This window comes from Periplaneta americana, chromosome 17, assembly GCF_040183065.1.
Source record: "Periplaneta americana isolate PAMFEO1 chromosome 17, P.americana_PAMFEO1_priV1, whole genome shotgun sequence".
NCBI lineage: Eukaryota > Metazoa > Arthropoda > Insecta > Blattodea > Blattidae > Periplaneta > Periplaneta americana.
This window is the reverse complement of record NC_091133.1, coordinates 109961789-109976182: the sequence shown is the minus strand read 5'-3', so window position 1 is coordinate 109976182 and position 14394 is coordinate 109961789. Positions and strand designations below refer to the sequence as shown.

Here is a 14394-nt window from a genome sequence, read left to right as displayed (position 1 = left end):
ATTGAACAGAATGTATGCACGATGTTGTGCAGTCCACAGTTCCATGTTTACTAATTTGTGCGGAAAGCCCAATTACTGGATTTGTTTCTCTGAAAGCTAAAGATAGCACAAATATTGATTCAGTCACAAGTGCACGAGAGCAATGAATTAATATGCATGCACGAAACAATTGAATTGCGGAACTGAACTGAAGGATAAAATGGCATACCATAACGAATAAATTTATATTACTGTTTTATATTTGACTTTAATATTTTCCATTTTATGTGCAGTTGAAAATGGGGAGATATTTCTGCCTCACCTTGTATGTATGAACCTTCTTGTTGAAAGTCCTGTCTTCATTCAGCTGTGGACTCAACCACTTTTCTAACATGACCATGTAAATCCGGAATTTTTCATACCATTTTTTGTGTTTTTGAAACAGATACCACCTTCTGGAATTGCGCTCTAAATCGTCGTTGCACTGTTATAACAACGCACGAGGTTCTTGCGTATTCCAACACACAAAATTAATGCTCACATTTACTTAAATAGTTAGCACGTCTGACCGTGGAACGAGCGGGCCCGGGTGCAAATCCTTGTTGGGACAAGTTACCTGATTGAGATTTTTTCCAGGGTTTTCCCTCAACCCTTTAAGAGCAAATGCTAGATAACTTTCGGCGCTGCACCCCAGATTCATTTCGCTGGCATTATCATCTTCATCTCATTGAGACCCTAGATAAGCGTGGAAGTTGATAAAACGTCGTAAAATAACCGATTTAAAACCAATCAACGTTTACTTAACGTCTTATTTGCTACTACTGTCTCCTAGAGGCAAACCATGGGAACGATGCGAACGGGCTTTTCCTTTAAAAATTATTGGAGAGTTTTGCTCTCTATCGAGTAAGGTAATTTTATTAGACTTCGAAGTTCAGATCCCGACCAGGGAGATACAGATTAACAGCCGTGGCGAGAACGTGACTCGCGAGACATTGTGGCTCGCAGTGATAACTGTGCTTGCTTCTAACCTCCGCCAACCCCCACCCTCTCACTCACTGGAGTCAAACTCCGTTCCATTTGTATTTGTCTCTGACCTGCGAGTGGCATATGTCTCTCGAAATCATGTACGAAAGTTCCAAGTAGGATGGGAGGACGCGTTTTTTTTGCTGTCAATACGATGAGAATATTAAATGTATGATTTGTTCACAAGTATTACGAGGAAGACGGTTGTATAACATAAAACGGCATTATACTACACGTTACTGATGAATCATTAAAGGGTTAAGTGTTATTGTTGTTGTTATCATCATCATCATCATCATCATCATCATCATTATCTCTGTACGTCGACCCTTTTTCAGCAGATGTACGAATAATGCGGTTAGCTCTTCAATTTGAACTCACTGATTTACTATGTGATGTCAAATGAAAGCTAGATGTAAGGACTTGACAAATGTTGAACTTTCAAATCTTTGCCAAAAAATAAATATCCGAAGCTTCGTTCTTTCCCTTGCTCTGTTGGAGCCATGTTCGCTACAACTAACGTTTCTGAAAAATTATTTTCAACAATTGAAATAGTAAAAACCAAATTTAGATCACGACTGACAGACAAATACCTTCGTGATCAACTACGACTGGCAGTAAGTGACATAATTCCTGATTTTGAAACTTTGTCGCAGAGACATTCTGAAGACAGTTAATTTTATGTTGTGATATTGTTCATTTATTGTTCATTTCTTTCTTCGTTACTTACTTACAAATGGCTTTTAAGGAACCCGAAGGTTCATTGCCGCCCTCACATAAGCCCGCCATCGGTCCCTATCCTGTGCAAGATTAATCCAGTCTCTATCATCATATCCCACCTCCCTAAAATCCATTTTAATATTATCCTCCCATCTACGTCTCGGCCTCCCCAAAGGTATTTTTCCCTCCGGTCTCCCAACTAACACTCTATATGCATTTCTGGATTCGCCCATATGTGCTACATGCCCTGCCCATCTCAAACGTCTGGATTTAATGTTCCTAATTATGCCAGGTGAAGAATAGAATGCGTGCATTCTGCGTTGTGTAACTTTCTCCATTCGTTTCTTCGTTACACGTACTAAACATAGTTTGTAGCCTTGTACTGTATAAAATTATACAGGGACATCATTTTATTTTTACTAACTTTTTAATATTAACCTGGCTATACCTTTGGATTAATGATTGAGACCCGGAAACACCGTTTGCTACCCCTTCCACGACTGGAGTTCAATGATACTGGCGTAAAATACAAACAGATTACTTTACTAGGTACAGGAGGGAAGAAAAGTATTTCATCCATTTACGTAAAGTAGGAAATATCGCGATTTTGAGTGTGATAATTTTCATTAGGTTTTGTTTAATCAAAATACAGTACAGTATTAATAGTAAGTGTTTTTACTCACGAACTGAGTTATTCATGCAAACGTATTCATTATGCAGTGTATATTATACTGTCTACATCACATTAGCGTACGATATAGAGAACGAAGTTAAAATTTAAAATAATCATAATATGGATATTTAAACATTTTTTTAAATGGTGGCCGTTTATTTTGATACTGGTCTTTTGTGCCTATTATCGCACTATAGACTATTGCATCTAATTCCAATTACCAGTTTCGTCCTTCATACTTAGTAACTCATGTTGAAATAATTCTGTACCTACTCTATAAAAGAGTACCTTACGTACTGTAAATTCAATCTTCACTTCTGCCCGAGCCGCACAGATAAAATTACTCAGACATGCTATCTACTGTCCGTCCAAGTGGTTATGTCGCAGGATCGTAGAAAGGGGGGGGGATCACGTGATAGTTAATTACTTAACGAGGCCCTTTTATTTAAGTTATTTTAAACAGTTGCATAATATTACGTAGACGTCCAATTAATTTCTAACAGAAATTAATATTTTCAGAAAAGAGCTAAGAAAGCCCAGCCACTAGTCTTTACAGAGGAGCGAGCAGAAGCAGGTGAGGGAAATCGGGATGCGACGTAGGTAAACGGACGACAGTACCTGTGCGAAAATATGATTCAATATTGGAAATTTTCGTCACTGGAAAACGCGAACATATTTCTGAAACGTACTATAATCACTAACTCAGTACTGCAGCCTTAGTTCTGTGTGAACAGTTGGAACTTGGTTAGTAGAAGGGGTGGGAGTGAAGTACATTCAAAAACTCAGGTACAATAAAAGTTGAAGTGAAAATAAAATGATGTCCCTGTATTTAAGTACTTGACGTAAGGAAAATGAAAATCCATTAATAAGTCAGACAGTTGCTTCATTTCCCCTTCGGGTGTTCGCCTCCCTCCATAGGTGCTATGCACGTTGCAGGTTACACAGTGGCTCGGCGCACGATTACATTTTCGCCACCGCTGGGTTAAGTGATAGCGGAGTGCTGGATTTAGGTGGGGGAACAGGCTACGGCTTGTTTACTTCTTCGATCTGATTGGGAGTTTTGTACGTAGACTACCAGCACTGAAGCTTGGATAGTTGGGACTACGTGAAGTCATTGCGGTTTCGAAAATGAAGTTCACTTATTGGAACAAATTTTGAAATATACATTATTAAATTCCTTTCATGTAAAAAAACCCTTACAATTATAAATATGTAGTTTTATTTGAAAAGACAAAATGAGTCACAGTTGCTGACAAAAAATATACGGCCTTAATTATGAACTAAAAATGTATAATAATATGTAGAAATAAGTAATTTTATTTGAAATGGCAAAATGAGTTACAATTGTTGACAAGAAATACAGCCTTGACAAGTGCCGTCATTTCCCATAACTATGGTCCTGCAACACAAATTATGGTCCATTCAAATTTTGTACTCCATAACCGAGGGCTAATGCTTTCCGAGCAACGCCGGGGATCTCGAGTTGCATCGTACGTCAGAAATCCGTTATAATATTATCTTCGTTTCTTGGTAATGGAATCAGTTTTACTCAATGGGAGTTAGGTTCATGTTAAATAGATAATTGTTTTCTAAACGTTTTATCTAAATATTGTTTCCTCTATTTATAATTACTGCATTTATGTCGCTTCTATTTGAAGAGTCCACTGCAAGAATGATGCATGTCCAGGAGAAGCGATTGAAAGTTTGAAATGCTTGGCGCTCAGAGCTTAACTGTGATTTTCCGATCATTACTGGACAATGACTATCAGTGTTAATGCCATATAACTCTCTATGTACAATTCTCTATGTCTTAAGCTATGCATTGACAGTCTTGGTTCATTTTCGAAAAAAAAGTGACATCCATCATTCTTGCAGTGCACTCTTAATTGCTTATTCTGTAATTTATGTAGGCCTACAGTTACAAATGGTAAGTATTCTGATATTCCAATAATAAAATATTATTATTATTATTATTATTATTATTATTATTATTAATTACGAACATTAAATCCAGACTTTTGAGATGGGCAGGGCATGTAATACGTATGGGCGAATCCAGAAATGCATATAGAATGTTAGTTGGGAGGCCTGAGGGAAAAAGACCTTTGGGGAGGCCGAGACGTAGATGGGAAGATAATATTAAAATGGATTTGAAGGAGGTGGGATATGATGATAGAGACTGGATTAATCTTGCTTAGGATAGGGACAAATGGCGGGCTTATGTGAGGGCGGCAATGAACCTCCAGGTTCTTTAAAAGTCAGTAAGTAAATATTATTATTATTATTATTATTATTATTATTATTATTACTATTAATTAGGAACATTAAATCCAGACGGTTGAGATGAAGAAGGCATGTAGCACATATGGGCGAATCCAGAAATGCATATAGAATGTTAGTTGGGAGACCGGAGGGAAAACAACCGTTGGGGAGGCCGAGACGTAGATGGGAAGATAATATTAAAATGGATTTGAGGGAGGTGGGTTATGATGATAGAGACTGGATTAATGTTGCTAGGATAGGGAGCAATGGCGGGCTTATGTGAGAGCGGCAATGAACCTCCGGGTTCTTTAAAAGCCAGTAAGTATTATTATTATTATTATTATTATTATTATTATTATTATTATTATTATTATTATTAATTAGGAACATTAAATCCAGACATTTGAGATGGGCAGGGCATGTAGCACGTAGGGCGAATCCAGAAATGCATATAGAGTGTTAGTTGGAAGACCGAAGGGAAAACGACCTTTGGGGAGGCCGAGACGTAGATGGGAAGATAATATTAAAATGGATTTGAGGGAGGTGGGATATGATGATAGAGACTGGATTAATCTTGCTCTGGATAGGGACCAATGGCGGGCTTATGTGAGGGCGGCAATGAACCTACGGGTTCCTTAAAAGCCAGTAAGTAAGTAAGTATTATTATTATTATTATTATTATTATTATTATTATTATTATTATTATTATTTAAAAAATTGTTACAAAGTACCTTTGTAAAAGTATTGCCCTTTTATACCTGTCTTTAGGCCTATGAAAAACATTACGTTCTATACCTCAGAGGCGACATTGCAATGAATTCCAACCAACGTAATATTTACGTTTGTTCTTCAGGCGAATATTTAATTTTTTCTTCCTTGCTCGGTCTGTATTGCTCCACCCAACTAACATGATATGCGTATGAGGGGAAGGTCTACCTTGCCACCTGCTTTGTAAACACTGTATTATTCTGTGTGTACTTAACTTTAGAGTAAATGTGCCTCAACTTCGAAATCTAATTATCATCATCCGTTGCGAATTTGTGATGAAATTTAAAAATGTTTTACGGACTCATGAATAATGTTGTACCGGGACATCACTTTATTTTTACTTGCATTTTTATTGTACCTGGGTTTCTGAATGTACTTGACTCTCACCCCTTCCACTAATGTCCTTGCTAACGTCAGGCACACAAACTTACGGCCGCTGTTACATTCGAAGTTTGCTAGCAGGGTAAAGAATGTAGTGTGTTTCAGAAATATGGTTGCGTTTTCTATAGAAGAAAGAGTCTATATTATTGAAGCTCATTTCCAGGGGCAGGTTTTATGGAGATTAATTTTATCATTTGTGTTTTTTAATATTGGTGTCGGCGGAGATTGATTTGTACTCTTGGCGGATATTAATGGAAATTTTGAAAAATACAGTTATTAGGAAATTGGAGTATTAAATCAGTATGAATATTACTTTCCAAATATTTAGCATTAAAGTTTCGTTGGATTCTGGTAAAGGTGCGGTATGGCCAATAGACAATATTTGTTCATTAAAAACGAAAAAAAAAAAAAAAAAAAAAAAAAAAAACCGCAGCCCTCAAATTAACACTTTCAAATTATTAGTGAAATGTTGAATTCTTCCTCTTTTGAGTTCACTAATGTAATCAGAACACCTGGAATACCATGTAATGTATAACAAATTCAAATGAAAAAAAATGTCCGAAAAAAGAACTCAGATTGTGAAATTCGCTATAAAACGACGCAATAGTAATAATTCGCGAATGTGTTCATATTTCGCTGTTAGAACTCTATTTCGCGATTTGTTATGATTGTTTTATCCGCATATTATTAATCAGAATCACTTGATTCGTAAAGATCAGTAAAATCTATTGTATGTCTATTATGTCGTGATTATTGCGATCTCTATAAATACCCGGCCCTGCTTATTTCGCACAGGTACGGTGTGTAGCATGACTGAATAACTTTACCTTTGTGGACTGAGCAGAAATGAAGATTAGAGTTACCGAAAGTACGGTAATATGCTGAATAAAGTAGCTATTGTATAATGAATACAACCGCCTGAAGAGTTGAGTTTGTGAAAAAAAAAAAAACTAGATCTACTCTACTGTATTTTGATAAAATACCGCAAAAATAATAAACAAACTGAAAATCGTGATATCGTATTTCCCTGTAACATAAATGGATACACTACTTTTCTCTCCTCCTATAGCTAGTAAAATTATTTGTTTACATATTGCACTAGTAACACCAAACTCCTGTAATGGAAGGAGGGTAACAGTGTTTCCGAGTATAGCCAGGTTGCTGTTAAAAATGTTGGTAAAAATAAAGTGATGTCCCTGTATAATGAAGTTTCACGATAAACCTTCGGCTGATGTGCTAGCCTTCGGCTCTCCAACAAAAACTACTACTACTGCTACTACTAGGCCTACTTCTACTAGTACTACTACTACTGTTGTGCGGCTGTCATTTAGGTCGCACTGTTTGCTAGCCGGATGGCTACTGCGTTCAGACTTCTGCTCTTTCTCATCAGGATTTCTGACACCACCATTTTACTCAAAAATGGAAAACTATTTTGCTGGGAGAGCTGGAGCTCTCAGGATACTATAGAAAAACTACATGATTACTAAACTTAGTCTGAAATGACTGAAATATCATAGACTCTACTTAGTTTATTCTATATTTACAAAATGTACAAAGTTACTTACAGGGTATATCATTCTCCTCTACCAACGCCATCACCGCTACCGTTTCTTCTGTGCAAAAAAATAGATTCGACGTACGTTCTCCGTCAATCTCCACTAACCGCCGCGTCTCCTCACCAACACTTTTTATGTTTCGGTACCCGTTTCCCCCCCGGGGTACCGACCACGCCATCCACCAGGTGAGATGGTCTTAAAACACTTTTGTGCTAGATCGTGCGTATTTGCTTGTTTTCCGCACAGAACCAATACGCGGTAAGTGTGAAATACTACATTCATTATTCCCAACGTAACACACATAATAATTTCCCTCTTCTTACCGCTTAAGCGTGACATTCATTTTACTGCTTTAGGCTTTTAACATATTATTTTTAGAGACGTTTAACATAGTAATAATTATAAATTGGAAACTTACCAGTGCAATTTCACCTAAATTGCACTGTTAATTATTGTTTTTAAATATTTGCAAAAATTAAGTAAAGTCTACTACTCCACGAAACTTATTGCATTCCTGATACAAGTAACATTAAGGAAGCCGTGAAAAAATCAACAAGATTCCAGATGCCGATGTTATTACTGCAATATGTTATATAAATAATATTGTTAAAATACATATTAAAATGAAAAATAAATCATTACATAACCTTGCCGTTTGTTATAAGTTCGCTTTTATAGACTGGGGGAAAAAAGACAGACGTATATCACGGCCTGCTGGAGTATAGTAAACACAGAAAACATTTTATAGCAACAATGTTGAAGAAAGATATTTTGGTTTTCCGAAGTTGCCGTCTTTAAACAGAAACCAAGATGGAGATTTCATTGCAACTAATTAGAAATTCGTCTTTCAGGTATGTAATAAACGATCTTCGCACAAAATAATGTACGATACACGAGCGGTATGTTTGTTTTCATGTTCTCGGGAATTAAAAAAGCTCAACTACGTTTCGCTTTTTCAATCTTTTCCTCGACCATGAAAACGTCAACATACCGCTCTTGTAACGTATATTACTATTGATTTCACGTACTTACAAATATCGTCTTAATCAATCACTTCTTACATTTAATTTTGATTTAGTGCATTATAGTGACAAGTCACTATAATGAGATTAAGCGCAAGAAAGAGTCCGAACAATGCGTGGTATAATTTGACCAATTAAAATGCATGCTTTATCCTACTGGACCAATGGGATTGGGCCAGCAACGATCTGAAGCGTAAGAATATTTTCGTTGTAGGCAGTGATTTTACCACATGCCCGACAAGACTGTCTATACCGCTGGCTAAGCAGCTCAAGACCGTGTATTCCGCTGACACTGTTCCTGTTTCAAATTTAATACTCCACAGGAAATCATGCTACAGGGCGTTGTTTAGCCCTGTTGCATAACACTACTACTACTACTACTACTACTACTACTACTACTACTACTACTACTACTACTACTACTACTACTACTGCCGCTGCTGCTGCTGCTGTTTTTTTGTGTCAGAAATCATAATGACATTTACAGGAACGACTTACATGAAGGTCTTTGCAGTTGCGATTGCTGTTTTGTGCCACTGAGTACAGAAATTGCTTCTAATCAACCAACAGGAATAAAAAATCAATTACTTCAGGAATTAATAATGCGTTTATTTCAATAGTTCAATACAGTACATATTTGAAACAGTATTGTGAACATTTTTCTGATTCATTCCTTGACAATACTGTCGATCCACTTCCTATAGCGAGATACATCCAAGAATTTCATTGGTCTTTTTCCTGTGCAGTAAAGAGTACCTCTAGTTAGCAAACCCCACTGGACCTTTCCCACCATCATGGGGGCTCCAGTGTCCAACTATGAACAGAAAAGAGAAAAGGAAATTGAAAGAAGTTGCGAAGAATTTACCACATACTTTGTCATTTCATGTTTTATGCCTCTTTTAATAATTACAACCAGTTTGGTTTCTTGCATATATCCACTACTACTTAATATATACCGATGAAATGATCAGACAGTAGAAAAGGTAATTAAATATTATACACTGTGGAAATCCTAAGAAATAACCACCTACAGTCCAGCTCGTTAACCTACATCAAGACAGTGGCTTTCATTGGTTAGAGTAAACCAGTGACTACTAAAGAATTTGTGACCTTGTCCTACTTTCACTCTTTCTGACATTCTCTCACACGTACAGCCTAGCGTTTGGTCACCAGACCTCCATCATTCTCCTGGCACAAAATAATGCGTCGCCAGTTTCGGTGCGACATTCGCCTCAGCATTGCTGGCGTATCTGTTGAAAAGCGCATCACATGGCGTCCTTCAATTGATCAATGTTGTCATACCTCTTTTGTGCAACAGTAGTCTTGATGAAATCTCGCAGCGCATTGTCACAGGTTTGCACGACGCTGGATTCACCGCAGGTCACTCATCTAACGAGTTTCTCTAGACTGGCCACCTCGCAGCCCGGACCTCACAATCTGGGCCAATGTGCTGTGTGGTTTCTTCAAGAGCATTGTTGCACATGAACGGTACGACATGGTATATAATTTTATTATATACTAGCCGTACCCGTGCGCTCCGCTGCACCCGTTAGAAATAAATATAGAGTAATTACATAATTAAAATAGGACATTTGATCCAGGGAACATTCGTGTTTAATAGAAGGATAAATCGTTTATTATGTTACTTAATTTAAATTGTATTTAAAAAATTAAAATGCGATCATTTTGATCCAGAGACACTCATTTGGTAATAAAAATTATTTTAGGAAATACAGGAAACGAATGCCTATCAGGTTTTCTGTGCATAAGAAGCTATTTTAATCTTACCTATCTTCGATTCACTCAGAAATTACTATAATAACATTATAGCATTATGTCCATCTGGAGAAACTACACTTTCCAATGGTGAATTAATAATTAATTATACAAATCGGTTAATTTAGCTTCCGATACTACTTCATACAAACATAGAGACATTCTCTGTAGGCTACCGTATGTTTCATAGCTTTCGATTGTTGTTGTCCAAGGCCCCTTATAGAATAAGTCATTTGTTTTTTATTTCATTACACCGCCTTAGATGGCGTTGTTACTGTAATTTTGAAACTCATTTATCTCATTAAATATCAGTCATATCAAAATTTTGCATGGAATAAAACTTATCGGAAATTATTATTAAAGAAACTTTTGTTATGTAATATTTTTCATGAAAATTATTAATAAGGGAGATATTTCGATTTATTTAATTCAAGCCCCCTTATAACCCCCCCTTTTAAATAAACTATTTTGAATGCCATGTAGCCTAAATTCTAAGTTACAACGATCTTAATTTATATTCAAATTTTCATATAAATCTGTTCAGCCATTATCGCGTGAAAAGGTAACAAACATCCAGACAGACAGACAGACAGACAGACAGACATATAAACAAAAATTTCAAAAAAGCGATTTTCGGTTTCAGGGTGGTTAATTATATATGTTAGGACCAATTATTTTTGGAAAATCGAAAATTACCAGAAAAATTTCGGCTACAGATTTATTATTAGTATAGATTATTTTAATGTACCGAAGTACATATGAAGTTTCCATACATTAACATAATATATATGATATGCGTAAATCACTAGTGATTTAAGACGGCAATTATTCCGTCGGATCCCGGCCAACCGTCGACCTGGTTGGCAAGTTGGTATAGCGCTGGCCTTCTATGCCCAAGGTTGCGGGTTCGATCCCGGGCCAGGTCGATTAAGTGTGCTTAAATGCGACAGGCTCATGTCAGTAGATTTACTGGCATGTAAAAGAACTCCTGCGGGACAAAATTCCGGCACATCCGGCGACGCTGATATAACCTCTGCAGTTGCGAGCGTCATTAAATAAAACATAACATTTAACATCCCGGCCAATCAGTTACTCATACGAGTGCACCTCCGCAGGACATTGTCCTACGTTCATAGACATCTATGGCATAGTGCAGAGGGTAGGCCACTAGATGAAACCCAAGAGATGGAACTTAAACTGAGACGATTCGATCCGACACCGGGATGGGAATCCGGTGTGGCTTAGTGGATAAAGCATCAGCAAGTAGAGCTGAAAACCCGGCTTCAAATCCCGGTGCCGGAGAGAATTTTTCTTCGTACTACTTCTCTTTCATCGTATAATTTTATTATGTTTGGAACAGCAAAATACTTTTTTGAACTTACGTAGCAGGAATCCTTGTTTGGGGTAGTACCGATGGCACAGATTGTTCTGTTGAGTTTTGTCCATGCTTCTTTGCATTGACTTTTCTTAATGGGAATCACATCCATTGCCTGTAGCACTGACGCATATTCTATTCTCGGCAAAAACTGTTGACAGAGAAGACATAACAACTTGATTATCACTTATTTATAATTGTGAGATAGTCCGTCACACATCCTAGGCTTTATATCGGATTATAAATTTTAGTCGTAAATGTAGGGTAAAGTTGCCTAATTCCGTGATGCGTTTTTTTTTCACTGAATGTTTACGGGAATGGGTATCTTGCCAGGAAGTTCATCGATGTCTCAAAAGTAGGCGAAAGATGCACTCTTTCGAGAATATTGTCGGGCATTATGGTCGAACGGCAAAGCATTGACTGACATTCGATTTAAAAAAAGTATCACGGGATTAGGGGTATCACGGAAACAGGCAACTTTAACTTACTATGTGTCACTGAATATGATGTCAGAAATCCATGCAGAATTATATAGCAAAATAATTGAGCAGTATATATTATTTTTATTTTAAAATACCTGAAAATTGTAAAACTTTTGTTTCCTGACCTAATAATTTCAAATGTGAACACGTTTTTACATCTACAGCAGAGATGCAGAACTGACAGAGAGAGAGTGAAAGCATGGGGAATGCATTTGTTGCTCTTCCACACTCCACGGGCGTTCAATGACGACTCAAACCATGTGGCGGATTACAACGAAATGATACTTACGAAGAAAATGACGAAGGTAAGATACATTAAAGATTATATATTACAGTTATATGAACACTAATAAATACAATAAAATTATTAAAGAAATTAGTAATAGTCAGACATGTTTCGGAGATGCTTCTCCATCTTCAGTGACTATTTACCACGACTGCAAAACGAAAACAAATGTAATTAATCTCATGTATAATTATATTAAAAAAAATAATGACAAATGGAAAAATATGAGATGTCTGAATAGTAATATTTAAGTCTTTTAATAACTGGAAAAGTTAAAAAATATAATGGTATAATAATTTATAACCAATATTATTGTCTTCTATATATATATATGCATATGATAATTAAAAATAATATAAGAGAACATAAAAAGTATAATGAAGTTAAAAATGTGATACTAGAACTGACAATTTAAAAGAGTTAACATCTTATGATGTATGTACATTCTTATGATAAAAAGTTTACACATCATATTTATTCATTTTTTATTTTCATTTTCATTTTTTAAATATGATCTGTGTAAACTTTTTATCATAAGAATGTACATACATCATAAGATGTTAACTCTTTTAAATTGTCAGTTCTACTATCACATTTTTAACTTCAGTATACTTTTTATATTCTCTTATATTATTTTTAATTACCATATGCATATACAGAAGACATAATAATATTAGTTATAAATTATTATACCATTATATTTTTTAACTTTTCCAGTTATTAAAAGACTTAAATATTACTATTCAGACATCTCATATTTTTCCATTTGTCATTAATTTTTTAAATATAATTATACATGAGATTAATTACATTTGTTTTCGTTTTGCAGTCGTGGTAAATAGTCACTGAAGATGGAGAAGCATCTCCGAAACATGTCTGACTATTACTAATTTCTTTAATGATTTTATTGTATTTATTAGTGTTCATATAACTGTAATATATAATCTTTAATGTATCTTATCGAATCTATGAACACTGTATAATTGACCTAATATGTATCTTTTATCTTTAAAAATGACGAAGGTATTTCCGACCACAATAATTATAACACTAAACTTACCCAACAAATTCGGATCAAATGAATTACGTATCTAATGGTGTGTAAATGAATATAATACGTTTAAATGTAAGAAAAAAAGATTTTGAAATACTTAAATGCACAATTTCTCATTGAAATTCAATTGATTAATTTGAACTTATGAAACTAAATGTTTAAACAAAACATATTCTTGTTGTAGTCTTACAAGGGAACATTCTTTACCTATGAACTGCGATTCCATAAAAATTCTCACAATTGCTAAGTTTGAGTCAGTAAATAATCTGGTAATAGTCACTCACCTAGCGTTTCCCTCTTTAAAGAAATATAACGTGTTTAATTACACATCTTATACGCCACTCTTACTCGAAACGCAGCATGCTATGAATTCGTTCGCACTGAACGTACCGGTATATGACCTTCAAATCATGACTTTAACCTTGAGTATTTGAGAGGGGGTTGCAGTTCGGTGCTTGTGAGTTGTATGTTAGTGTCTTCTGATGAATCATGTGGAAGTGGTGTTACGAAAAGAAGTGGTTGTTTAGTATGTAAGTTTTGAAGAATAATAAAAGTGTTAAGACATTAAATTTAGTTTGGAAGAGTGTATAAGAATTATTATTCGTATTTGAAAGTATTTGTTTTTATTTCACTATTTTAATTGCTAAAAATGAGATCTATTAATCCAGTTAACGTCATATACATTCCAAAGAATCTAGTCGATTCAAAATTCAGTGGATATGTGACAAAAAAGGACATAAATAATTTCAGTAATGTTCTCCAAACAATTTTGCGTACTGGAAATATTGTTTGTGAAACACCACCAGCTGCTGTGACGTGTTTGTACTGCAAAAGGACCCTCTGCCCTGACCATTTCGTAACAGAGCCACATTATCACAGAGGATAATGATTCAGGTATGTGTAGATAATAAAATTATACTATTGTATACACGGGATTGATGTGTGTGTGTATATAACAAACAACGTTTCTTAAAATCGTAGTGATTATTTCGATACTGTTTGTAACAAGTAAAGTAATAGGTTTTCGAGTAGCGCTG

At 35.6% G+C, this 14394-nt stretch overlaps 2 protein-coding genes across 4 annotated transcripts in view; one reads left to right on the top strand and one right to left on the bottom strand.

Annotated features, from left to right (window-relative positions):
• Positions 1-8972: 8972 nt before the first annotated feature.
• LOC138693066 (trypsin 3A1-like) overlaps positions 8973-14394 on the bottom strand; it is a 30408-nt gene continuing 24986 nt past the window's right edge. The window contains exons 6-7 of the mRNA XM_069816634.1: positions 11543-11686; positions 8973-9198 (exon numbers count right to left, since the gene is read on the bottom strand). Of these exons, the coding sequence (XP_069672735.1) occupies positions 9052-9198; positions 11543-11686 (291 nt within the window). The 3' untranslated portion in view covers positions 8973-9051. The remainder of the gene's footprint in view (positions 9199-11542; positions 11687-14394) is intronic.
• The window catches only part of BBS9 (Bardet-Biedl syndrome 9), a 399441-nt gene continuing 398857 nt past the window's right edge, over positions 13811-14394 (top strand). Inside the window, exons 1-2 of one of the 3 annotated variants that reach the window (XM_069816625.1) lie at positions 13858-13887; positions 14108-14251. The gene's annotated coding sequence lies outside the window, so the exon portion shown is untranslated. Of the gene's footprint in view, positions 14252-14394 lie in introns of all 3 variants that reach the window. The other 2 variants (XM_069816622.1, XM_069816627.1) reach the window with 2 other exon arrangements.